At 37.1% G+C, this 27,560-nt stretch overlaps 2 protein-coding genes across 21 annotated transcripts in view; one reads left to right on the top strand and one right to left on the bottom strand.

Annotated features, from left to right (window-relative positions):
- Positions 1–11,447, top strand: part of CFAP96 (cilia and flagella associated protein 96) — a 157,560-nt gene extending 146,113 nt beyond the window's left edge. For 2 of the 3 annotated variants that reach the window (XR_011246329.1, XM_069540284.1), the window contains one exon: positions 1,409–1,674. Coding sequence is in view for 1 of the 3 variants with exons in the window: in XM_069540284.1 (XP_069396385.1) it covers positions 1,409–1,465 (57 nt within the window). In the remaining 2 variants the exon portion in view is untranslated. Of the gene's footprint in view, positions 1–1,408; positions 1,675–11,361 lie in introns of those variants that run through there. The other variant, XR_011246328.1, reaches the window with a different exon arrangement.
- The window catches only part of LOC132417760 (sorbin and SH3 domain-containing protein 2), a 206,858-nt gene that overhangs the window by 23,622 nt on the left and 155,676 nt on the right, over positions 1–27,560 (bottom strand). For 11 of the 18 annotated variants that reach the window (XM_060001549.1, XM_060001552.1, XM_060001551.1 and 8 more), the window contains 10 exons: positions 23,882–24,040; positions 23,107–23,190; positions 21,269–21,325; positions 16,981–17,030; positions 14,138–14,325; positions 7,586–7,674; positions 6,170–6,216; positions 1,895–2,009; positions 1,681–1,809; positions 115–318 (listed from right to left, as the gene is read on the bottom strand). In XM_060001549.1, the coding sequence (XP_059857532.1) occupies positions 115–318; positions 1,681–1,809; positions 1,895–2,009; positions 6,170–6,216; positions 7,586–7,674; positions 14,138–14,325; positions 16,981–17,030; positions 21,269–21,325; positions 23,107–23,190; positions 23,882–24,040 (1,122 nt within the window). Of the gene's footprint in view, positions 1–114; positions 319–1,680; positions 1,810–1,894; positions 2,010–6,169; positions 6,217–7,585; positions 7,675–10,205; positions 11,787–14,137; positions 14,326–16,980; positions 17,031–21,268; positions 21,326–23,106; positions 23,191–23,881; positions 24,041–27,560 lie in introns of all 18 variants that reach the window. The other 7 variants (XM_060001563.1, XM_060001562.1, XM_060001564.1 and 4 more) reach the window with 5 other exon arrangements.

The following is a 27,560-nucleotide window of genomic DNA, read 5'->3' as shown; positions in this document are numbered from 1 at the left end:
TCTTTTGCTTTGCCATAGATATGATGTTGTAATCTAATGTCCTAAAATCATGTACCGAGTATGTTACTCTGAGCTCCCAAATATTATACTTAATATGCTAGAATGTTTTCTTACCTTATTTGAACTTAAGCTGTGGATTCTATCACTAGAATAGCTGTGGGGTATTGGAGGGTCAGGGTAATCCTCAGCACCTTTGGTTGTATTCTTCTTGATGACTTCTACATAGGAAACAGGGAAGATGCCTTGTCTGTTGGTTCCTGGAATTTTACCTTCATACCAGTTTTGATCAACTCTTTTAAGAAGAATAATTCTATCTCCCTGTAATGAATATTAGGAAAATGCATTAGAAATAGAGATGTGATAACATAAAAATTATAATTGTCAGTGTTTTCTAATAAACAATAGTTTTCCATCTGGGAAAGCCTTATACTTCCAGTGTTTTGTTTTCGTTATGAGAATGCAACTAAAGCCTCAGAGCTTACTCCCAAATTATGGCTTATCAACATATATGCGGTTTAATCATCCATTCACAACATTCGAATCTTTCCTAAGGATATTTGGCCTTATACATGTTCATATTGGTACTGTGGGAAATGACATGTGTAAGTTATTTCAAAAAGCACAGTAGTTTAACCTGCAATGTGTCGATGACAGTACCGTCATCTGATCACTGACAGATTCAAGGGAATGACCTTATGTAGGAAGAGCTTCAGAAAGTGCACTATAGCTTGCTGTGATGGTGTATCTGAAATGGGTTCTAGAAGTCAACCCCTGGAAGGGATGAAGTTGGATAGCACAATGTTCTTCTTCTTTATCTACATGTTCTGAGTTGTAACAAAGAGTGAGGCTAACAGGACAGGGCAAAGCTAGCATCCTAGATTATGCATAGCTGTGGCCAGGGCTGACATCCACCCGGTCTGCATCAAGATGGTGTAGCACCAGCATCCATTCTGATTGGTGGGTGGCCATGCCATAGTGGTCAATAATATATATATATATTTTTTTTTTTTCGGTACGCGGGCCTCTCACTGTTGTGGCCTCTCCTGTTGCGGAGCACAGGCTCCGGACGCGCAGGCTCAGTGGCCATGGCTCACGGGCCCAGCCGCTCCGCGGCATGTGGGATCTTCCCGGACCGGGGCACGAACCCGCGTCCCCTGCATCGGCAGGCGGACTCAACCACTGCGCCACTAGGGAAGCCCAATAATATTTTTTATGAACCCCCTGGCTTTTGCAATGATAGAACTTTCTACAGTCACTATTCCTGCTGGCTGCAGGATCAAGCCAATGCCACAAGACCCAGTTTAAATTTTGAATTTGATATAATTTTTGAATAGTAAGGCACAGCAGAAGAACACGATTTTGAACTGTATTAAACTGCTATTTTCTTTTGATGTTTCCACATGTACAGCTCCTGATATTTAGCCCGAGGCACCCCTTGGAGACAGTTTGGAGCCTCCCAGGCTAAACCACAGAGGGAAAGTCTCTCTGAGAAGCTTTGCATCCCACAGGCACCTCATCTGGAAGGACATAGGAGTGGCAGGTAACAGTGACTCAGGGCAGCCTGATGGAGTTCTTTGTGGAAAATGAGGGAGACACAAAAATGTCTAAGGAAAAAGATGACCTAACTTAGTTGTGAAAATATACAGCCTTTCAAATGCACCAGTGAAGAAAGCAGGTTACCTTTCTCAGCGATAGCTCCACATTTGTGTCAGCGCTGAAATTGTATTTGGCTACAGCTTCTCCGATTTCTCCAGGCTGGGCAGGGGGAGGCGGTCTGGCAGGCTGTGCTTTTTCAGGAGGTGTGAGTTTCTATGAAGGAGAACAGTTACTTATGCTTGACCTGTGGTAATCCTGGAAACAGCAACCACGTAAGGAGGAAGGGGAAGGGACTTACCTCCACGTATGAGATTGGGAAAATGCCCACTCTCCCGTGGTGCTCTCCCTCATACCAGTTTTGATCAATTCTCCTGAGGATGTAGACAGTATCTCCTTTCTTAAATGACAGCTCCCTAGAAGAGATACATTTGAATGTTTTTTTTTTTTCCGGATGTATGGCGATTATTCTTAACATCAAGATTCTCGCTAGATCTGTATGTGGCTGGGAAATATACTTCCAATATTGAAAAAAATCTGTTGAGTCCAGTTAGATGAGGATTTTCCTTGAAAATTTTTAGAATTCCTTTGAAACATTGTAACTTTAGAAATGATTTCAAAAAGAACAAATGTAAACATCACATCTGATTTAAATCACAGGCAGATTAATATGAAATTTAAAGGCGGGGACAGACTTGCTGTCTAGTCATTGATTTAGAGTAGAGGAGTCCGGAAGCTTGCCATAAGGCTGGATTCATTCCGCAGCGATTTTTACTTGTCCTGAAGCTAGTTGGTTACTTACTTCTCTCTCTTTCTGTCTCCTTCTGATATGTTAAAGCTTACAATAAGGAAACCAGTATCATTTAGCCTTAGCACAGAAGTGCCAACATGAGAAAAAATTTTATTTGTGGATCCTTGAAGCTGCTTGACAGGCATTTAAGTAGAATATCTTGATAATGAATTTATTTTGTGAAACAGAAAAGATTTTATACTTTGATTTTTCAGTGAGGCACAAAGATAAACATTTTTAAAAAGTGGAGTATAATTGACCTTGTAACATTATATTAGTTTCAGGTGTACAACATAATGATTCAGTATTTGTATATATTGCAAAATGACCACCACCATAAGTTGAGCTAACAGCTGGTCACCACATATGTTACAATGGTTTTTTTTCTTCTGATGACAACCTTTCAGATTTACTCTCTTAGATACAGTACAGTATTATTAACTATAGTCACAAAGATAAACGTGTTTCAAGTGCAAAGACATGCACAGATGGCTTGTAACCGCCTTTATATCTTTTGTTTTTTAAATAGAAAAATATTTTCAAGAAACTAACTATGCTTTTCCATTTGGGCTGTTTCTAAGGAGACAATACGTAAATTGGAGTATTTAATTTTAAGTTATAAATACATTAGTCATCATAAATAATTCACGCCTAAATTCTCACCCTCACTGCTTCAGGTTTTCATGGCTTCATCCCCCAGGTAATTGTGTCTCTGTGTTATTTTGCCTCCACAATTATGTCTCATTGGAGGGTACCTATTTCAGATCTTTTGCCAAGAGCCCCATTTTCACACACATCTGCCTTCCCACTCCCAAATCTTCTGCGTTGCTTTGTTCAGAATCTTGAGTTGGATCATTTATGTGTGCAGAGTACATAATGGAGAGAGGTTTATATCAGATGTAGAATATTTCGTGTTGATTAAAAGAATTAATTGAAAAAAAGTTGCATAGTAAAAAGAATTATTACCCATTTAGAAGTGCTAAAACTTTCACATTGAATCTGTGTTAAATTTTCAGTAACCCTAAAAGCAAACAAGATTCACAGGGCCTGACATTCAAATACAGTACTTCCCTCTTTTATGCAAGTGCCTAATGTAGAAAATAAAACCCCAAATGTTTAATGTTTACAAACCAACTGTTTTATTTATACCAGGTATGTTTTATTTCTGGAAATGAGAGTAGGAAGCTTAGCTTAAAAGAAAAATAATTAGTTGTCTCTTATTTACATTTTTTTAAGTGTGAAAAGATTTCTATGTGTAAAGACTTGTATTTAAATTTTTGAAGTCGTCTAGAAAAAACAGTGGTCTCACCCTCCAGTTTTCAAAATTATGTTCGTCTCATCTCAGAACTAGAGTTTCTTTCTAAGAGTCCCATTTTGACCAGTTTGCTCCAACCAGCGCCTACCACCTTTGAACAGTGGCCACTGACAACCTTTGGGAATAGCATTTTATCTCGTTTTCCTCCTTAACAGTTGAGACATTATGTTTGGTGAGTTACTTAGTTGTCTTTTTGAAAATTAAACTTTCTTGTGTTAGGTGAAGAAAAACAGCTTTTAAAACAGATAATTATTCAAAACAGAGATATCTGTCTCTTGTTTGTAAGATGTTAGGCACAAAAAGCACTCACATCTCTTGCAGGACATTTTGTCCTGCCCAAAATGTCCATGAGACATTTGGTCCACATGAAAAGGTCCTTGATATTTGGTCCTGTCCAGAACAATTTGGCATGAGCCAAATATGCTCATGGACATTTTGGATAGGACCAAATGTCTGCTAACCCTCACATCTAGCTAATGATTGAAATGACTTAAAAATGTGGCTGGTCCTCCTGAAACTTTCAGTGCTCTCTGGGTGTGTGAACCTTTTTTTTTTTTTTTGAGGTACGTGGGCCTCTCACTGTTGTGGCCTCTCCCGTTTCGGAGCACAGGCTTCGGACGCGCAGGCTCAGCGGCCATGGCTCACGGGCCCAGCCGCTCCGCGGCATGTGGGATCCTCCCGGGGGCACGAGCCCATGTCCCCTGCATTGGCAGGTGGACTCTCAACCACTGCGCCACCAGGGAAGCCCTGTGAACCTTTTTTTAAAGCTGCATGAGTCATCCATAACCTTGATTTTTGTGTCAGGTACATAACTACATTGGGGGTGACAGACAACCGCTCTTTACATCTCCTGAGAACAGAACAAGAGGAATGTGATTAAGCTGCAATCAGATAAACTTATTGATGGTATGGGGGAAACAGTTTTTTTTCTTACTAAAATTATGGGATGGTTTCCATGGGTGATTGTTCAGTTCACTTCTCTGGAGGCTTATAATACAATTAGATTTCGTTGGTTGAGGAAGACCTTTGTGAAAGTGGGATGGTGCAAACAGCCCTTCAGAACAGCTGTGTCATTTACACTCCCACGGGCAGCGTGTGGGAGAGTGGGTTTCCGTGAACCTTTGCCAACGTCAGACGTTCACAGTGAGGATGTGGTCTTGGAGGAGGGTGAGGGGCTGGGCACTTGGAGCAAATGCAATCCAGTGACAGAGTCAACACCACAAACACCTCTCCTCTGCACTGTACCTCATCTTTCTTTCAATGCCTGTTTCTAATTAAGGTTTCTCAAAAAGCCTGTGAGCCCTGGGCATATTTTATATGCCCTGTTATTTCTCAGGGCTTCATACATCTAAGGACACTTTTGATTGATTTTCACAAAGAAGAAATGAAATTTACATGTTTTATGTCATTATTTTATAAAACTGACATGCCTTGTACAAATTATCACACCATATCCAAAGAACAGTAGCTAGGACCATAGTGTAGTAGAAACAGAGCAGATGTTACTTATCTCATCAAAAAAAGTTGTAAGCTTCCCTTCAGGATTTTTTTAACCCCAGATTTAAGCCATGTTTGACATCTTCACTTCTAAAGAGAATTTTCTTATTTAGTTAATTTAATTCCCAAATTCTGAGTGATTTTATTTTTTATGTCTTCTGTCAGAGATAGATTCTTTAACTATTAGTTCACATAATATGCATTTTTATGAATAAATGCTTTGGTTATTGTATATATATTCAGCTAAACAGCACGGTATAATTTAATGCCAATATCTTGAATTCTAATGGAGACCAAAGTTTCTTAAGTAAGGTCTGTGACATGGGCCATAACAGAGCTGGAAAACTCACTCCTATTTAAGCCTCCTCATGTGCTTAGTACTAGCCTTCCCCAACCCTATGCTCACCTGATGAACAAATTCCTAAAAAAAAGGTAAAAAAATTACGAGACAGGAGTATGAAAACACCAACATCAAAAGACCACAGGATAGAACTGTGCTCAAACTCTCTAAGCTCTGAGTATTGAGAAATGGAGATTTTACTGCAGGAATCTTCATAAACAATTCTAGTCTTTAACCACAAGCTATCCTTAATATAGTTGGATAAATAAATGATATAAAATTCTCCAGTTAAGTGTTACTCCCCCAACAATTTATTTTTACTTCATTCTCCACATGAAAATTGTAGACACAAAGATCCTTAATTTCGTTTTTTTTTTCCTATCCTTTTGAACTCATTGTGCTCTAACATGTTTGGTGTAATTTAAAACTCAATGTTTTTCAACTAAACTCAAAATGAAAATAAAATTACCCACATCCCAGTCAATTCAGAAGGAACCATTTAATTAGAGTAGATTGCTGCATTGGGAATTAGGTCTTATTTGTAACACATCCCAGTGCAATATTTGTCTTTCAAAGTACTATTAATGTATTTAAAGTCAACTTAAATCATATGATGAACACTTATCTTACTTACTTGGATGTCTGAGCCTTAAAATCGTAAACAGCTTTTGCAGGCAATTTCTGAAAATGAAGGAAATGGTTAGCGCTAACTTAAAGTTATGGATTTCCTATAAAAAAGCAGTTTCACGTGAATTAAAGAGAAATGAAACCTCAAGGAATGATTAAACATATACAGTTTAAATCATTTATGTAATTTATAAATAAATCAATTAGTTCTTTATTTAGATATTTAAACTACAACAGGAATGTAACAGATGACTTATTCACCCTAACTATTGAATATCATATTTCATCTTAGGAACTAAGGTAAATGAATGCCATAAAAGGGGACTAAAATTCCTGCAGAGGATTCAGTCCTAGGTATAATTTTGGCTTTTCCTGGGATAATTGTGGGAGGTCAATTGCTGTATGTCCTAAGTATTGACACAACTTCTGAATCATAATAAAAGGACTGGAAAAAGTCATGAGGGAAGTCATTACCCCTTTTACTAAATACTAATTGACATAGTAGCAAAGAAATATTAGCCCACTTATCACTGAGAGGCTTGTTAGTGGCCAAAAGTATAGGCTGGTCACTTTATATTCCCTGGAGAGTTCAGGAATTCTTCAGCACACAGTAAACCAGCTGCTCATCTTTGAGTCGTGATACGATGTGACTCGTGCCCACACTCAAGCTTCGGGGCCCACAGATCTGCCTGGGCCACCTGTAGCTACTTCCTCTCTGATTCCAATAATCCCCTCACCTCACTCTCTTTCCCTGTGACTCTGGTGAACTTTGGGCAACCTGCATCATTTCTGACTTCTTTGGGGGTCCATAGGCCCTGGACTATGTCAGACACCTGTAGAGAACTTTCTAGAGTGCCTGCCAGTCCAAGACCAGCCTTCAGTTTCTATCAAACCTTCATGGCTCCAAGGAAGTACAAGCTAGACCTCCAGCCCTGGCTCAGGACCATGGACAAGAGCCAGTAGGTAGGTGGTTCTCAGGGGCAGTGTGTTTTTTTTTTTTCAGGGATCCTCTCTAACAAAAGCAGGCCAGCAAAAATTGTTTCTATGGAATTTGTATTGATTGGCAGCACGGCTGACCTAGGGCTGTCCCCTACATCACTGGGCCAGAAATTTGTACAGGGGAAACCTTCTTCCTCCAAGGGGCGGCCCAGCTCAAGACTCTTTAATTTATGGGTGTCAGGTCAAGATTCAGAGAGACACTGTCAAACTGGATTACAACTGGGGGAGACCTGCCGCTAGGGTCAGAATGCAGCTAGCTTCAAGTCCTTTGCTCGGGCTCCAGGGAAAACTGTTTCTAGTTTCTCTGCCATCACTTTTGTGTTTTTAATCTGGGTTCTTTACTGGTTTTGGAGGTAACTTCGGCTGGCAAGTGCTTTATCAAGTATATTGGTGAAAAAGACTCAAATGATACTAAAAAGACTACCTCTTTTTCTGGAGTTCCTCTTCTTTCCCTTGGTACACTTCTCCCCAAATCGGTCAGCGTGGATGTGTAACTTCTAGGGGACTCACGGTCTATTGGAAAGGACAGGGCCAGAGTGAGTATCCACTTAATCAAAAGCAGACTTGTTTAGCCTTTTTTCCTGGTGGCAACTATTTACCCTTCACATTTGGAGAGACACTGCAATGGAACACATGGGTCTAAAACTCATGGGTAATTGTAAAGTTGTGATATAAGACAAAAACAGAGCATTTTAAGAGGAAAAATGGATATTTTCCCATTTTTTCCTTTTTCTGCAATACAAGATTGCAGAAGTATTATAATCATAAATATAATTGTAACATTGCTGATATAATTATACTGTAGCACCTGGTATAGACAATTTGCAGTTACAGGGATTGTTCACTTCAAAGATTTAATACTTTCTATTTCTATTCTTTTTGCCACCAGTTTATAATTACTATGATAGGGCCTGGAGAAGGTAGCAACGACTTAATTTAAGAACATAGTAATGAAAAAGAGAGAAAAATAAAGTATGATGATGACAGAACTGTGTCATGGCCATTCTCTTCCCTCTTTCTCTCTGTTTTTATTTTTTTATTTTTTTGCGGTACGCGGACCTCTCACTGCTGTGGCCTCTCCCGTTGCGGAGCACAGGCTCCGGACGCGCAGGCTCAGCGGCCATGGCTCACGGGCCCAGCTGCTCCGCGCCATGTGGGATCTTCCCGGACCGGGGCACGAACCCGTGTCCCCTGCATCGGCAGGCGGACTCTCAACCATCGCGCCACCAGGGAAGCCCTCTCTCTGTTTTTAATTACTTATTGAGTCTGAAGATGGCATCTTAAAGCTTAAGGCTTAAAAGGCTGTCACCTATTGCCTTCCTTTGTGCTCAACTATCTTATTAGAAAGTGAATATCTATTCCAATAAACAAAGGGATAAAAATTTTCTAAACAGAATGTGTTGCATTGGTTGCCAAATTACTTATGAACTATTGCATTGTTTTTGTTCACCTTAAAACAAAATATACATGGTTAATTACATTATAAAATAATGATTGCAAGTATCTATTGATGGTATCTTATATCGCATGCAATGTAACTGATATTGAATAACTGGAAAAGTAGCTAATTTACTAAAACATTAGGTTATGACATGTCTCAATCAGTGAAAATTTCAGATTGTTGGCATTGATTTAGAAAATTTGAATTTACTGTTTTTGAAGCATGTCGTATAGTATAAATGAAAGCAAAGATAAATACTAATAAGATAAACAAATGTGTGCAATGGTAACTAACAATTGGGCTATATATAGTACATTAATATGACATCTGAATTATGTCTCTTTTTTGCCTATAGAGATTATATTCTATGCTACAAATTCTGAATTACATGAGTTTGAATCTTGTTTCTGCTACCTACTGTCTGTGTGACTTTGGTCAGATTTCTTGTCCTCTTTGGGTATTGATTTCCTCCACTGTAAAACAGTATTTACAGTAGTATCTATCACCTAGGTTTATGCCGTGTTAAGTAGATGATGTATGTAAAGCACTTTGCAGTGTCTGGTGCATAGAAAACTCTCTTGACAATCCAAGTTTCAGCCTGGAATACTCATTCCAGCTTCCTAAAATTTACACAGTAAGCAGATGCACTTTAAGCATTAATGAAAAGAATTGGATAAAAATATCAAAACATCCTGTGTTTTTCAGTAACGTAAACCTGAAAAAATGTCCTCTGTATTTGAATTGCTATTTGTCCTTGTGTTCCACTTTAAGGAATAATCCATTTATGAAAATGAAGTTGAGAGTCACTTTTATCCTAAATAGTCTAATTCAAATGTCAGTATAGGGTTGTTTTAGCAGAAATAGAAAATAAATTAATTAAATAATGGAAGGGAAGAGAAAATGAATACAATGAATGATGGAAGTGAGACATATATAGAGAGCTTAAAGATATATTCACAAAAATTTTATCCCAATTGTATCTTTTAAATGGAGAAAGTTATTAAACAAGTCCTATTCTCTTTTAATCGCCAATCAATTACTATATTACATATTTTGGTTTGCTTCCTGAGTGTTTTGATTTAGTATCTTCTATATAGAATGTCAGCAAATTATTTATTGAATGAATGACTATAAAGTTAATATAAGAATCAAGGAAAAGACTGTTAAACTATTGGTTTTGATTCATTTTCCAACAAAAAAGAGCTAATGCAAAGTTGTCAGTTTCTTAAGGATACTGATGCTCAATTATGATTTTTGCCTTGAAATTCTTTTAAATTGGTAAAATAAATTTAATTGGTTGTTTCTATGTAACAGTTGTTTCAACCCTAACATCAAGCTACAAAATGGTTTTCCCTTTCGATTCTGAATGAGTAAATTTTTGTGAATTGATGATTACTTTAAGCCACACATCAAGTCCAGATATCCCATGAGCAAATGAGAACTATTCAGTAAGGCAGGTTTGCACAACAAGCATTTGCTTCACAATGCATAATGAATCCAAGTGGTCTCACAGCTCAAGAATGATGAATGTAGGAATGGAAAATGAAAGAGCTGGAGGGTGGGCATCTGAACCACAAGGGAAAAGATAGAAAGGTTGATCCACCTTGGAGGCCCAGTGCACTGTCGTGGTCTTGGTGGTGGTAGTTGTTGTTGGTGTCGTCTTGGAAGGAGGCACTGTGAGGCATTCTCCCACAATCGTTCTGGTACAATGGACAATGAATAGCACCTTCTTGAGATGGTGGGTGGAAAGGCTGGTGCATGGGGCTCCTTTTTAGAGCTTTGAGTGATGAATTCCTTTCTGGAATATCTGGCAGCAGTTCACTGATAAGACGGTGCAGTATACTGTTGTCTGGCAAACTTCCCCTTCTCTTTTCAGCCTTAATTTGATCACAAATGTCTTTAAGGGCAGAGTCCAGAGCCTCAAATACAGATGTTTTACATTTTGCCTTTTCCATCTGTTTTTTGGGAGTTGAATTTTTTTTCCTCCGGAAAGGCACGGGACTGACTAGAAATGCCAGTTTAGAAAGGCCAGGGTCCATTTCTTGTCTTCTGGGCTCTTCAGTATTTTCGTGTTTAGCTCTTTCATGTTTTAACATTGTTGTAAATCGAGTATAGGAGGCAGGGCATCTGCCTTTGCAGGAGCTGATGAGGTGCCGGTGATGGTGGTGGTGATGGTGGTGGTGATGGTGGCTGGATCCATAAAAACTTTCAGAGGATGTGAAAGAAAAGTGATCAAAGTCACTCTCACTGCAAAAGGACGATCCTTCTACATGAAGGTAATCACTGTGGTCAGACACGACTCCATCCTGGTCACTATCAGAAAAGTCCAGATGGGTTCTGGGCTGCACATCACTGGTGACTTCAATGTGGATGGGCACCAGGGTTTTAGACTTGTAGCTTCGTTGTACCTGAGAAGGGTGTCTACTTTGATTTTCTTCCTCCAGCAAAGACTCAATGGAAAATCGCCTTTGGGGACATAAACCATTTTGTTGTGGTTCTAGGGTTACAGGAGATAACATTTCATCTCCTAAATTTGGCATGGATTTTGACTTCTGAATCAACTTTTCAAATTCAGAAATGCGGGTGGGGACCATGTCCCTGGGCACCTCCTCAGTGGAGGACTGGCTGCATCCATGGAGCAGAGCCCTGTGTTGCTGCTCCTTTTCGTACTGCATTATTCTTGACTTTACAGAGCAAATCACCTCTGAATTCATTAAATCCTTGCGGTTGATGCGGTGCATTTTCTTGTACAATTTTAGGAACCCTGGGGCATTGTGGGCTGACCTGTGTCGGAGCCTTGATCTGCTATTACTGCGGCCCTCCTGGATGTAGGGGGAAGCCCATGTTACGGGGCAGCTCTCCTTGGAGTCCTCTTCACATAACAGAGAACCCATACTTTCTGACTTGGCTTTCGGATCAGGAAAACTATCGCAGTCATCGTTTAAAAGGTCGTCACAGCTACGGGATTTGATTTTGGGGGAAACTGTTTCTTCAGTGCTGCTCCAGATCTCTGCGTTTTGCCGGGCCATTTGCCAGCCATTTTTGAAAGTAATGGCCCTCTGCGAGTCATGTGGGATGTCCAAATGCTGTCTGTAAGTGTTACAGTAATCTAACTCATGGGAGGGGTTGCCGTTGAGCCCTGAGTAACTGCAAAGGGATGGACATATTTTGCTATCGTCCCCACCTTTTATTCCAGGGCAGCGTGGTGGAAGAGAGACGTTGGAGAAGTTAAAAGGCTCATAAAGAGGAGAGCATGTCAGTTAGCATCAGATAGCACAGCAAAGAGAAAGCAGTTAGTGGAGTTTAATCTAGACATTGATCGTTATACGCGTAGCTTCAACTTTAGAGAAAAAAGCCTAATTCTAAAGCAAGGCAATGCTTTGGCAATAAATGTAGCTTTGCAGATGATAGTTAACAAAACCATGTATAAAAAGTAACTGGTGTCGCTAATACGCCTATTTCTATTGCATATTTCATCCATCTTTCTGCAAATATGGTATTCAAAAATCCAGTAGTGCCTTGTAAGCTAATAGCATGACCTGGTAGTGAATTAAAAGGTTTGTAATTAATACCAAAAATGCTATAGATTTAAACATCTTAATAGGGTCAGGATTTGAATCTTATTTGATTTATAATAATATTATTAATTATTAATAATATTATTAATTTATAACAATAAAGAGGTAAAGAGTAACTTATAAATTTACATTTAATTAATACTTCCATAACCGTATCAAATAATTTTTCATGGGCATTAGGTAGAAAAAGCTATAAGACAAAATACTTTCCCAAATTGCAAAATCAAGTTCAGTTGCTGTGAACTATTGCTGCTAATATTTTTCTAAGAAAAAACCCAACTAGCAACTCTTTAAACAAATGAATTTACCTCTTTAATTTCTCTGACTTCAACCTCTTATTAGGCAGTTTCCCATAAGGATAACTGGATATAATGTAAAACTTTCATCACAGTTAAATGCACTTGCTTTTTTCCAGGAAGGGTCTTTTTAAAAAATCATTTGCAATATAATAATGTAGAGCTAACCCTGACATCAATTTCGAATATCTATGGAAATAGTCTTTTCTTTTGTGTTGCTGAGTTAATTAATAAATGAGAGGCCAGATTACATCTGATGGGACATTTTCTTCTTAGAAACAAGCCTAGTGGAGGAAAACAGCTCTATTGACAGCTCCTGCCTTCTCCAAATTCTTCAAAAGTGATAAGCACATTAAGTAGCTGTGTAGTATTTGAGAAAGGAAGTTGACTTAACACCCCCTAGGATAAAAACAAATATCTAAATTAATCAGAACCCTTTTAACTTTTGGGTGGTATCCAAGCATAATGAGTCAATGGCATTTCATGACCTATTGGTTTCCTTGGGGTATTTGTTTATATAAATGGGTAGAATCTAATACGGGTACTTCTGTTAATTTGAGGAATGGTATAGTGAAAGGGGATCCCTCCCTGTGAATCTCCCAGTAAGTAGTCATAGCTTTACTAGGCCACAGACAAGAGCTAGCACCTCCTGCCTATCCAGAGCCCAATCATCAAATCTTTTGCACACAGACCAGCTAACTCTTAGCTTTAATTTCATGTGGCAACACTTTCAGTGCCTGCATTCAATATGCGTAGCTGAATCTCTGCTACTTTATGGAAACTTCAGTTACAACTCACTTTCTTCACACACTTCAAATTTCTTCTCTCTCATGTTTCAACCCCAGAGCATTGGAGGAGACCCCAGTACCTATGGATACTGGTTCATTCCTAGGTCTCTATTTTGGGAATATTCCTGTTACAGCTGCAGTAATGTGTAACTAAACAGAGACTTGAAGGAGTGACATCTTCCTTTCAACACAATTCACTAAATTTCAAGAGAGGAGACAGGCCATACAGAAAATTGGCTTGGTGATATCTAAACTTTACAATTATGGCCTGAAACCAGTTAGTTCTTACTAGTGGACTGTTTTGAATTGAACACTATGTTACATGCAGAACATGGATATTCTACTGTATGTATGGATATTGACCAAAATATAAAGCAAGTGATTAAAGAAACAACTTTCATAGGTTAGACAAACTTTTGTCTAGAATTAAATAATTTTAAAAATCCAAAACCAATTTACGTTTTAGGCAACAACGTTCTCTGTTGCTACTTCTAGTTTCTATTCTATATATCTGATTAATTTTTCTAGTTGTAGTAACATTAGAAAATGTTGACAATATGCAAATGTTTGGAACTGTAATCTTTTAATAGCCTGACAATACAATATTTCATACTTTAAATTTGTTCCAGAAAACACACACAATATATTTGAAGAAAGAAAGCATTAACAGATGATAAGAGTCCTTTAAGCCACTCAAATGGTTCACCATCCTGATTTAGTCTGTGTATAAAGAAAGCTATTTTTCTGAAACTATATTTTATTTAAGACACTATTTACATGCTAACTATTTCTGGGTAGTTATCATTGGACCAGCTCCCCCATAGTTAAAACTTAAACTAGTAAATTGTTTATATGTCATTTATTGCTGCTCACCTTTTGCTCTTGATGGGGAAGAAGGAGAAGAACTAATGAAGGACTTTGTCAGGGTGGAGCTTGATCCTGGGAGGTCTGCTCGACCTGGGCTAGTTCTGCTTGCAGTTGGATCCCCCAAGCCCCTCGGCTGCCCCACCGCAGGCTCGCTCTTCCTCCTTTTCCTGAAGTCACTGGCCATGCTTGCAGAACTGAAAGAAGGAATCAGCTTCAGTTTGGTTGGTGTTGCAGGGGGTTCAACTTTGAATCAGAAAGACTAGTGGAAGGTGCTGGTGGCCATGGTATGCCTCTTATCTCCCATCCCCCAAACTGCATTCTTAGGAATTCATTCCTTGATATGAAAAACTATTTTTTTATAATCACCTCTTTGAAAATTAATAGACTCATCTGCAAACAGTGACAGTTTCCCATCTTCCTTTTCAATTTGTATTTCTTTTATTTCTTTTTCTTGTTTGATTGCTGTGGCTAGGACTTCCTAGACTTAATTTTTTTAGAGCAGTCTTTTTTTTAATCTTAAAATCTTTTAGAGCAGTTTTATGTTTACAGAAAAATTGATTGGAAAGTACAGAGAGTTCCCATATACTCCCTTTCCCTTGCACACATTTTCTCCTGTTATTGACATCTTCTATTAGTGTGGTACATTTCTTACAGTTGATGAATCATATCAATATATTATCATTAAATGTAATTAAAGTCCATTGTTCATATTAGGGTTCATGTTTTCTGTTGAACATCCTATGGGTTTGAAAAATGTATGATGACATGTGTCCCTCATTACTGTATCATATAGAGTGGTGTCATTGCCATAAAAGTCCCCTGTGCTCTACCTCTTCATCCCTCCCTCCCTGTGAACACCTGGTGATCACTGATCTTTTTACTGTCTCTAGTTTTACCTTTCCCAGAATGTCATATATTTGGAACCAACAGTATGTACCCTTTTTAGATTGGCTTCTTTCATTAGCAACGTGCTCTTAAGGTTCCTCCATGTCCTTTTGTCGCTGGATAGCACATTTCTTTTTATTGTTGAATAATATTCCATTATATGGATGTACCACAGTTTGTTTATCCATTCACCTATTGAAGGACACCTTGGTTTGCTTCCAAGTTTTGGCAGTTATGAATAAAGCTACTATAAAGCTACAGGTTTTTTGTATGAACATAATCACCTTTTAAAGTAAAAATTCTCCTGTTAGTGTGATATTTTGTTACTGACAATTCAGTGTTAGGATTTGTACCATACATCTTTTCTCTATACAGAACAGTTGCAACAACATGAATATATCTGGAGGAGGGATGCCAAAATGGAGGAAAGGATTGGAAAAAAGAAGAAGATCTGGTAAGACCAATTTTTCTTACCTCGAGCTTTCCCTATGGCTTTTCCTAATAATCTTAGCTTTAAAAAACTTACACTGCAATTCCAACGTTTTCCTGTTTAAATAATGAATGACCAATAATCTGATCATCAAATAAACTATTAGAGTCCTTTTACCTGGTTGTATTAAAAGGTGTCGACAGTTTGTAAGGGCAGGGACTTTATATCATGGTTCTGGATCTGAGTGTAATATCATTTAAGACAAACATTAGTGAACGAATATATACCTCACATAGCATGCTGTCTGTCAAATCATTAGATAAAATTCCACCACCACCAGCAGCAACAGCACACCAGCTCCTATGAACCAGAAGTATGCTATTTGCTTTACTGTCATTATTGTCTTACACAGCATGCACGGCAACTGCTGAGCTATGTGCTGTTGTCACTGTTTTACAAATGAATAAATGTAACCTGCAAGCTTTGCAAGTATAGAGGTGGAGCCAGACCTCAGAATTGGTCTGCATTCTTCTAAAGAGGACACCCATGTTCGCCTAGACCTGTTTTTGCTGTCACTGTCCTGTCACATGAGTGTCTGTGTGTCTCTACGTAAATCCTTAGATCAGATTAGAACTAACTAAAATTCAAACATTTTAGGTGCATACATAATTGTAAAAGATATAAAAGACGGGGTTCAGGGAGCTCCTTTCTCAGTGACATTAATGCTGTTGAATGGCACACATGAAACCAATGTACAAAGGACCCAGTTTACTTTTCCATTTATGTTGATAGAAATCTGTAGAAGGGCAAATTATTGTTATATAAATATTTGTTGTTGATGATATGATATGGCTGGGAGTTTGCATTATTCATTATTGTCATTCTACTGTGTCTGAACTTCTGTAATATTTTAAAGTAAGAGTGATATTTAAAGCCTACGAACAGAACTTGCCTTGTTAGACTCTTAGCACAGTTAGGACCTACAAGTTATTTTGCCAACTGTGTAAACTTCGTATGTTATGGAGCCCAAGTTTCAGTTTACTAGAGATAAAATCTTAGGGATTGAGTATGCTTCTGTACTTAGAATGCCTGGTATATAGTAAGTTCCCATTTATCAGTTGTAACAGCATTCCTGATTTGTGTGGTCAGAGTATAATGAACAAACATATATAGAACATAATTTATAAAATTTTTTCTAACTTATTACAGTTTTTTCAAATATATCATCACATCATCTAACAATATTGAAAATTAGATGTTTATTATACTCATCTAAGGAGAAGAAAACTGGGTATGGAGGAGACAGGGAAGGCAAGAATTTCTCAGCCTGTAATGGAATCTAGAATTATTTTACTTAATTTTTATACATTCTTGAATATGGTCATATAAAATGATGCAGAAACAAGTTAAAACAACTTCATGAATTATGGTGCTTAAAATAAAGATGAGGGATACATAATTTTTCATTTCTATTTCACTGAAAAAGAAACCACTGATATAGAATATCCTGGTTGCATAATAATGAGACTCTTACCTAGTGGGTCTTTCCAGGCTCCTGTCTATAGAGGATTGATACAAGGAGGCCTGTTAAGATAGAAAGATAGTTCCATGAAAATTTTTACCATAGCATAATTTTGTTTGTCCCTGGACATTATAGTAGGTATCCTAAAAAGAATACTGTCAAAATTGAGATTAAAAATACCATTTATTTTGGGCATAAAAATGTTTTCCCGAAGAAAAATCATGCAGCCTAATTTCTACTTTGTTCTTATCTACTTCCTCTTCTAATATACAGTCATCCCTTGTGGTATCTGATGGGAATTGGTTCCAGGACCTCCCCAAGGATATCAAAATCTGAGGATGCTCAAGTCCCTCATATACAATGGTGTACTATTTGCATATAACCTACCCACATCCTTGCGTAAATTATCTCTAGATTACTTATAATACCTAATACAATGTAAATGCTATGGAAATAGTTGCTGGCATGGAAAATTCAAGTTTTGCTTTTTGGAAATTTCTGGAATGTTTTGTGGGGGAATATTTTTGTCCCTAAGTTGGTTGAATCTGTGAATGTGGAACCCACAGATATGGAGGGTCGACTGTACAGCACCGCTCTTCTCTGTGTAACTCAAAATATTCATAAATCAAACATTGCCTGAGGGGGAAAAAGAAAAATCAATAACCACTCCTTCATGTAGAAATAGACTATAAATAGAAATTTCTTACATAAAGGAATGGTTTGATGTTTAAAGAAATATTTGTAGTCTTCAATCCTTATAAAACATAACCTTCTTTATAAATTTTTGTCATGTTGCCAGGTGTTATTTTTATGTAGACATAAAATGTAAACAGAACTTCTTTCATTGGTTAACATAGACATGACTTTTTAATAAAAACCACAGAATTTGGTTTGAAATTAAACTAGACTACCTGGTTCTTAAATCAGGTACAGATTTATATCTTTGAAATTAGTTATGTTCAGGGTTAGTTTAAAATAAATGATTTAATGAACCAAAATATAACCTTTCTTTAGAAAAGTGTACTTTTAACATTTTAGTCAGAAAATCAGCTCTCAGTTATCCATGGTTTTAGGGACAAAGAAAAATAGATGATACAAATTGATAAATAATTCCAAATGCTTATTGTACACACCATTTTCATACTTCTTCATTCTGAACAATACAATGAAACAGATATTAAACAAAACTGTTAGATATGAATTTGAGATGAAAGTAGTTGTGGTATGATGTATGATGTCTAGGATGTATAGGGAAATGCCTACCAAGTATATATATATATATATACACACACACACACACACACACACACACACACATACACACACACACACACACAATCCCCCTTATGCATAACTCTAAAATTGCTTCTATTAACTAATATTTTATTTTTACTGAATGAGAATGGAATTGCCCAAAAAGAAACAAAAGCATCTCTCTGCAAGAGAATATTACCCTCTCTTTTCTCTAGACAGAGAAAAGCATATTATAATACTTTTAGTTCCTGTAAAACATTTAGATTCTGAATTTCTCAATAAATATAAAGATAGAAGGAAATTGGTCTGCTAATCGGATAAGTTTACATGACTATTTTAACTATTCAGCTACTCTGAATTGGACACTGGAAAGGTGGAAAGATAAATACTAAATAAGAAGGATGGCAAACAAGTAAATAAATAAAACCAGACAATTATATTCTGATTTTGAAATATTAATTCTACATGTTTGCAGAAGAGCAACACCAAAGAGCCTCAGAGCACTGCCACCTGTGTGGCTCACAGCTTTCATGGGACATCCAACCACAAACCACAGTTGGCCATCAAAAAGTATCCATTGTGGAACACTCTTAGAATACCCCTAGAGTGATCAGAAATTTTGAATCACCAGCTAAATGATTTTGAATCATGAGCCTAAACAATACTGTAATATGAAATAAAACATAGTGTAAGAAGTGAAGGCTCTATACTGATAAATTAATTGTGTTTCAGACTTAGGCTAAGAAACTACAATTACTCCTCCTTGTGCTGGTTTCCACAACCTAAAATAAACTGAAACCAGTATTGTGATGTGTGTTCAAAGGAAAGGTTCAGTATTAAATTATAAGGAAACAATAAAAAGTCTAGATAGATGACTAAGAGAAAACCTTGTATGATAAGTATATGAATAGTACTCATTCTGAAATGGAAATTGTCTCCAGAAAGGAGGTAGCTATTTTGCCTATTATGATCTACTGAGTATTTACATATTACCATTATTTTAATACACCTAAATGAAGGTCATGTTAATAAAATACAGACACTGAATTGCTCTTTCTGCTATGTGATTAAACTTTGCTTAAAAGTCCTTAATTGTTCCTTATTAATGCCGGCTTCTCACTTATATTTATGGATTAAAAAGTATGTTATTCATGGCATATACTAGGCAATTGATAAATGGTAGCTAAGATAATGTCTAATCAATTACAAATTTTACCAGAAATGTTTTACATATGGTTATTAGAGAGAGAATCCAGTACCTTATCAGAGGCTTTTTTAACACTGAAAAACCATGATGTGAAGTTAATAATATAGTTAATATGCTATCAGAACATACAGCACCCCCTTCTCAATCCCTAAGAGATAATGCAAAATCAGTTTACCATCGGCAAAGTGCTTCTTTATGTGATTTTTTTTTGCCACTACTGTTAACATTACAGAATGCATAGAATTAAGTTTCTACTATTTTTATCCCAAGGATTATTGTGTAATGTTAATTATAGAAAAGTATTTCACAGAAATTAATGGTTAATAAGAAATAGTATTAAGTAAATAATTTGTTTCTAAAAGATTTGAGCTCTAAATATATCTTTTGGAATTGCTAAGAAGTATGGTATAAAGGAAATAGCACTGAAGTGAAGGTTAAGCGATCTGTTTTTTATTTTTAATTTGCCACCATATTATCATCTGATTTTGGACATATTTCTTAAAATAGTTGGACTATACTTTTCTTGACTGAAAAATGAGTGAGTTAGACATGGCGATCTCTAACTCCATTTCAGTTCTCAATGAACTAACTGTCTTAAAAATCTTGGAAATATCTGACCAAGATGTCTGAGAGAAATATCTGACCAAATTGAATTCCAAAGTAAATTCTTTGGCTGTTCATGTGTTGAAATGATACCCTTTCTTCAGATCTAGAGGTAACATGACACACAGAATAGAACTGCTTGTTGTATTTGATTTTCTTCAGATTATACACCTATCTATAGCAAATAAGCCTTTAGAAATGATTGAATTCAATAACCCAGAATGTTTCTGGTTACTCTATTTTACTTTTTATTTAATATATAAATATTTCAACACTTCTCTGTTTTAACATACACTGTGATGCATACCTCAGGGGAAATAATTTGGAATTGCAAATTGGTCTAGAAAGTTGGGTATTTCCTCCTGAGACTGTGCCTGCAATTCCAGTTGTCACTATCGTGTGTCAGTAGCATATCCTGCAGCATAGGTATTCTACTAGCTTTGTTTTCTAGTTGCATGTATTTAACTGAGTTAAGACTTTTCAATGAAAATATTTATTTTTCATACTCTCTTTGACTAATTCAAATAACACTTTACATTGCCAGGCATAAATTTTTTTTTTTTTTTTTACCTATCAGATTGTCATGAGCATTCCTATACAGAGATGGAAAATGCATTTCATCTCATTTGCCAGTGATAATCTATTAGAGTGGCTGCCTGGATTATAGCATTGAGAAGGATTAGTAATGTCTGCCAAGGGTATCTGACTGGGAAGTTGTGACATGTGTGCCAGTTATTTGTCAGCCCTATTCTTGATTTTATCTGATGCTAAAGTCCACAAATTGTATTTAGGAAAATGAAAGAATTAAATTTTAGAAATATGTGAGACATAAAAATCCGATTATCTAAGAATATAAACCGTCATTCTACACCTCCAAGCATGATGATAAAACGGCTCTGAAGAGAGTTCTAGCAGTATTTTACTCAGTCTAATCAAATATATGCTCTAACACTACTACTTTTGCTTTTTGATTATCACACTCCTGGATACCAGGATGCATTGAATAGTTCACCTGCAAGTAATGATCGGAATGATTCTTCACCTATGTTTTACAAAGAGCCAACAATTTTGGTATAATTAATGTCCAGGCAGTGATACTGGATACAATCTAGTGATGCAAAGACAGATTTTCAAAAACAGCTTAGACACTTTAGCGAATTGTAAAACACGGATGTTCAGAATCACAGTAACAGGTCCTAAGAGAGAAATCTGAAAAAGAGAATAATTTGTTTTTACCTCATTGGAAACACCAGAAGAGTGATCTTGAACATAGTCCAGAGCCTTTTTAGGAGGCTGGGTGTAGATGCACCACATAAGCAGAAGTGTAGAGATGGAATGGAGGAGAATCAATGGCAGCAAGGAATGAACATGTGGAAAAGGTGACAACAGTTAGAAATTGAGCGCTGACAGTATCAGATACACATATAGAGTGACACGAATGGAGCAAAATGGGTGTAGCCCAGGAGGAAGAGTGCGATGTTCGTAAATATTCTCAAGCACTGGGCAAAATTACTAGTGATTTGATTAGTATATTTATAAACTCATTTCATCAAATCAAAATTAGCACTCCTAGTCTCTAGCCACAGAGGAATGCAAGGTACATTAAAAAAACACCAAAGGAGCAGGTGGATAGCATGCTGGTGAGTTTCCACGTGTGGCCTGAAAATGATTGTAGAAAAACGCTGATAATTTAGGCTTAAAACAGAAATTGGTCCTATCCCTATAAACTGTCTAATCAACAATAACAACACATATAAATTAAAGCTAGGGAATTTTTTTTCTCTAAAGTAAAATGCATTTATGTGAGTACTTGGATTCAAATTAGGAAAAATATTCTTCCTATTAGTTATAGAAATTCTAAAAATATTATTAGGTTTATACTCATTTACAGTCACTTTTGATCCAGTTCAATAAGATACAATGAATCTAACCAAGTCTCCTTTGCATTTTAGGGGACAAAAGGGACTAACTACTATAACCACCTAGTATATAATATATGGTCAGTATATGACTGTATAAATCAGTCTATGACATGATAAAAGAAAGATTGTACTCTCTGATCTTTAATCAAACTTCTGTGCGGTGTATTCAGTATGTTCTTTAAGTGTTTAAAATTCAGAAACACCAGTGAGAGTATAAAAACTATGTAACTGACAGACATCAAATGCACTGCTGTCGGCGGCTGCAGTTCCCCAGTAAAACTCGAGTTAATAAAGGAAATTGCTATTTGAAGCTTGGGTTGATGCTTTATCCCAAACAGATTAAGCAGTTCTCGTAAGGTCCACCTTTGGTGGAGGTCTGGGGACTAGAGGAGTTGTGGTGGTTTTCAGTAGCAGGAGGAGAAAGCAGGGTCCACAGGGTTTCCTCGTTTTTCCTTTTCCTTATATCCCTAAGGGCAAATGAGACATTTTATAGTGGGGATATCCTGGCAGTATATTATAGTGGGGATTTGCCAGAAGTTTTTGTTTTTCTGATAGGTCTGAGTTTAACTTCTGACACTGCCACTTAACTCTCTTGGGCAAATTACTTAACCCCTCTGGCCTCCGGCTTCTTACTGGAGGGACACTGTGAAGACTCAGATCATTAGTATGGAACCCAGCCCTCTCCAGGTGCTTGGTGATTCCTCAGCAAATAGGAGCTATCATAATAGTAAGTTTGATTATTGTAAATTTCACAGTGCTTTTCTGATTGAGCTAGATCCAAATGGACTGTAAACAAATACAAATCTTCTATAAATCTGTAATAATTGTCTGACTGTTCTAGGACCGATACTATCTCAACATTTTGAATCTGTAATCAATCAGATATAAAATAATCTAATGCATGATTTGGTGGGAAAGAAAAACTATATAGGAAGTGTCTGACATGTTTAAATGTTTGGTAGAGAAGTGAATGCGGGATAAGATGTACCAAATTTGTGTGTGTAGAATATACTTTTTTCAGAGTATTTTTGGTGTACATAGTATTCAGCTTTCGTTCTGTAAATGACACCTATCTCTTCTGATAACGATATGTTTTATAAATCAAACAACATTCTCCTAATCGTTTTATATTAACAGTCTAGCCTCACTTACCGGGCGTCCAAACTCCAGTTCTGAAAAGAATTTATACCAGGGCTCATTTTCTAAATCTATGTCATCTGGATTTATGCGATCAGTCTGGAGCAGATGTGAAGGAAAAGGGAAGGAAAAGTCACACTGAGCTAAGTGAGGGCAACGCTGTGAGGCATGAAAAACACACACATTCGCACACAAACATGCATCAACTCTCACCCAACAAATCTCAGCCAGAGAGAACAAAGGAAGTAAAGTAAAATGGGCAAAATTAGGATATGAAGGTGAGCTTTGATGGCATCACTTAGGCCCCTAGTTATTTTCTCCGCCATCATTTCTAGTTTTCTCCTTAGCTTGATGCATAAACTATGACAAACTCTCTGTGACAGTGAGATTGAGCATTGATAGCACAGCAGGATATTAAAACAGGCTCAACTCAGTCACCAAGTAGCTCTTCTGGGCGAGTCACTCCATCGCCCCTGCCCTCATTGGTCCCAGCGTGTAAGCCTGGAGTCAGCAGACAGTTCGCTCAGGTGCAGGCACTTGGAGAGCCTGGGGAAGGCAAGGGGTCACGTGGGAAGAGATACAAGGTGGGGGAGGAGTGAGAAGTGCTGGGAGACTGTTAGCGAGTTGTTTGGCATGAAGAACCCGGGGTCTCGGTGAGAAACAAAAGGGCAGCAAGGTGGGGGTGATGGTGAGTAGCCAGCCTCTGATTATCTTCTTAGCCTCTGGGGAGCAAGGGCTGCGTCTGAACTTCCCGACGGCATGAGATAAGTTAAAGAAGGAAGGAGCTCACCCAGATGGGAGAGAGAGCCGGGGTGCACGCGCTTGGTGTGGGAATGCTGGTCCTGGGCGGAGGGGAGGGGCTACCAGTTACTTCTCCATATGGTGACAGAGAAATAGGCTTCCGGCCAGGGTCCCTTGGAACAGGTGTCGGAGTGGTTGGGAGAGGGGGCTGTAAGAAAAAGGGGTGAAGGAAAAACTGCTTCATTAGATGGAGGTTCTCGACGGAACCAAGAGGTCACCAGCTAGCGGCACTTTGTGTCCTGCCTTAGGTAAGGCAGGAGGAAACGTTCAGGAAAGGTGAAATGTCCCCGGGGTCTCAGATAACTTAGGAATGGTCCGGATCACTGAAAAGGTGTGAAGACAGGAAACCTTCACAAAGTGAAGAAAGACCACGTTTTATGAGATACCCCAAGTATCACCTTCTACCGGTCCACCTTGAGCTAGAGAAATGGACCTGGGTGGAGTTAGGTTTTTCATATTACTGTGGTCGGTCAAGGTTGGGGAAGAGAGAGGGAGAAAATCCCACCCTGGTTTGGTTAACACTTTAGAGAAAAATTAAAAAAAAAAATTTTTTTTTTTGGTAATTAACTTACACCCCTCCATTGGTTTCTGAATGTCATATTTAAGATACAAAACCTAGGACTGTTAATATAAGCAGGTTGAGAAAATATATACATATTATATATATATGCTTTAATAATAGAAAAAAAGAGCATTTATTTTACCCAGTGATATCCTTAATCTTTTAAATAATACATGCCTGACCAGATTCATTCAGGCCATTGATTTTACATTAAAAAGGGATGCTTAAAGTACTACATATGGGTTATGACTTCTTTGAGAATTTATTACATGACCCTAATTAAGCATGGAACAACTGGACAGTAATATTTTAAGTCAGGGGAAAAATAAAAAAACTCCAGTTCTCTAAAAGCCATTCACCTGGGCCAGGAGAGGACCTATTCCAGGAGATATATGATGTGCTCATGGCCTCAAAGCAGATCCATATCATTCCCTTCCAGTTCCTAAAAAACTCAAGGACCTCCATGGAGTAACTACATCTCAGCTCCAGAAGAAATGCTCTACAACCTTGTGATCTTGGGTGCTTTGAGGTATGCCATATTCAAACAAAAGCCATTATTAGACATTAGCTTGTCCGAGTGTTTTGTTGGCCTGTTGCATTCCCAATAATTTTGTTAATAACACACAGTCTGTATTTAATAATCAATTATATCCAAAGTCTTTTTAGAGATGTGCTTTTTATTTCAATATTTTATGAGATTATAATAGTAGTTACAGGCAGTGATAGAAAAGTTTGAGACATCATAACACAAGAGCGAAAGGGCCTATGGTATCGATATGTGGTGACCATAATGATAAAGGCCATGTAACAACCCTGTGACATGTTTACCGTGAAGCACTAGGGGATTAAAAACAGACTATGATAATAGTTGTGGTGGTGTCACAAAGCCTGTGTCTGGACAAGCACAGTATTGAGATTGTTCTGTTCTTTCTTTTAAAATATTATTATATTTTATAATGTTATGGGGAACATCGTATAATTACTATGAGAAATGTTGCAGAAATTTTGAGATATATTCTCTTACTTAGTCAACATTATATTTGGTTTTACGTTTCAGAAGTAACAGTGAAATTGATAGAAAATATTCTGGTAATTAATTTACCATTTTCTGTTTAATTAAAAAATTTGTTTCAATTTATCTCTGGTTCAATAGTGCAAAAGTAGTAATTGAGATTCTGATAGTACTGAAATACTGTTTTTCTCCAATCATCATTTAGATTATAGCTGCAGTATGTAGGTATTTTGTGGAATAGTTTGGCTGGAGCTGATATTTAAGGTAGTTGACACTAGAGAGTTTTCCAGTAATTTTGTTCTGTCTGTAGAGACCCAGGACCGCTTCCACAGGAAAACTAATCTTTGGCTTTTTCAAATCTCACTGTTTCTAATGTTATATCCTTAATAATATTATTAATTCTTGATTTTATAATCTCTGTTTTCATGTACAGTACTTTATTTTGCTAAGGGGAGATAGAAACTTCTCTTAGAGGAGACATTTGTTTAAAAAACATTTTGAACAGTAGAGGGCAGCAAATGTAGAGGGCCAAACAAATAAGTATATTTGGTTACAACTTCACTTCGATTTCCACCTTAAAAAATAGATACAACAAACAAATATACTAAATCCTGATTTATAGAAATCTATTTCTATGATAGACTATGGAAAAGGGAGCAGAATATCTACCATCCTGCACCCTACCTTGGAATGGCAACTTCCCATGAATTACGATTTTGTAGATTAAAACTTCAATTTATCGTCTCAATGGGCAACTGTCTAGAATTCATGCCAATAGAAATTAGAAGAGAAAACCCCCGCAAGGATAATTGGTAATTATCCATAACTTTGGAACTTAATGAAAGGCACATGCTTGAGCAGAGCCTCGATGGTAAAGAAATGGTAAGTGGCAGAACTAGAATTTTCTATATGCTGTAGTTGACCTTTTGAATCCCTTTAGTCAGGAAACAATTAAATGTATTATGTAGCAAATCTTGAGTCACTCTAAGGTACACAGAGGGCTCACAAAAGTCAGTGATACACATTCAGATGGTCAGCCAACAGACAGACATACATACTAATGATCTCACTAAATCAGCACTTTCCATGAGTGACTTGAAAGTTTTTTAGTCGTTCAACATGAATGTTAACATTCAGAAACTCATTTAGGAAGCATGATCGTGCTCATAAAAGACAACAAAAGAGCAGAGATACTGCTGTCCCTCTTTCTACCCTCTTTTGATCTCTTTTCATTTTGAAAAACTCAGCACACCTGGGCTTAACAATGAACATGGGGTCATGAGCTCAAGGGGAAGTAAGAAAACCTAAAATTATAAATCACACACAATTCTTATTTAAAGGTAACCTATTTTTGAAGTTTCGTTTTCTACAGTTTAAAAGCATTTTGTTGCTTTTCAGGTTATAAAAATTCTACTGTTCTCAGAATTCTTATTGTGGGCATGGGATTTCTATGTGCTGTTCCGAACAGAAAAATTGCCAACGTCATTTGGTCCTTTATAACTTATGCTCATTAGATTTTTAAGCTTTAATGACATTGGCTACTATGTTTTATATCTATTGAGATACCACAGTAAATGCTCTATACATTGTTAGTTGGGATAATTTTTTATGGTTCAAACCAACAGATGAAAGTCTCAGAATTTTATAGCTTAAGCTTTAAGTGACAGTCTTCACTGCTAAAGAAGCTTAAGTTTACTGAGGGCTTAAATTGCATTTCAACTCTGCCCTGTGTTTTCAATGCTTTTTCTTTCACTTTTACCATTATGTGCAGGTTTAATTATTGTAGAGGAAGATAACATCTCCCCATTATTTTCTATTTTCAAGCATAAAGGTATCCTAAATAAGTGCTTAATTGAATTTATATTATTTTATTTTCATGTGGTTCACCTATAAACATATCCAGCCCAGATGGGATGTAGAATTTTTATTAATATAATCCAAGCAGAGAGTTTGCATGATTGTCTCATGGAATAAATTGCGGTTCAAATCAGTTTAAGATAAATTCCTGGTGATGGCAAAGTATTTTTCTAGATCAAACATTTGGCCCATTTAGTCATCATTTCTAAATTTATAGTCAAATGAGCATCTAGGCAC

This window comes from Delphinus delphis, chromosome 21 (assembly GCF_949987515.2).
Source record: "Delphinus delphis chromosome 21, mDelDel1.2, whole genome shotgun sequence".
NCBI classification, from domain to species: domain Eukaryota; kingdom Metazoa; phylum Chordata; class Mammalia; order Artiodactyla; family Delphinidae; genus Delphinus; species Delphinus delphis.
This window is presented reverse-complemented; position numbering and strand designations above follow the sequence as displayed.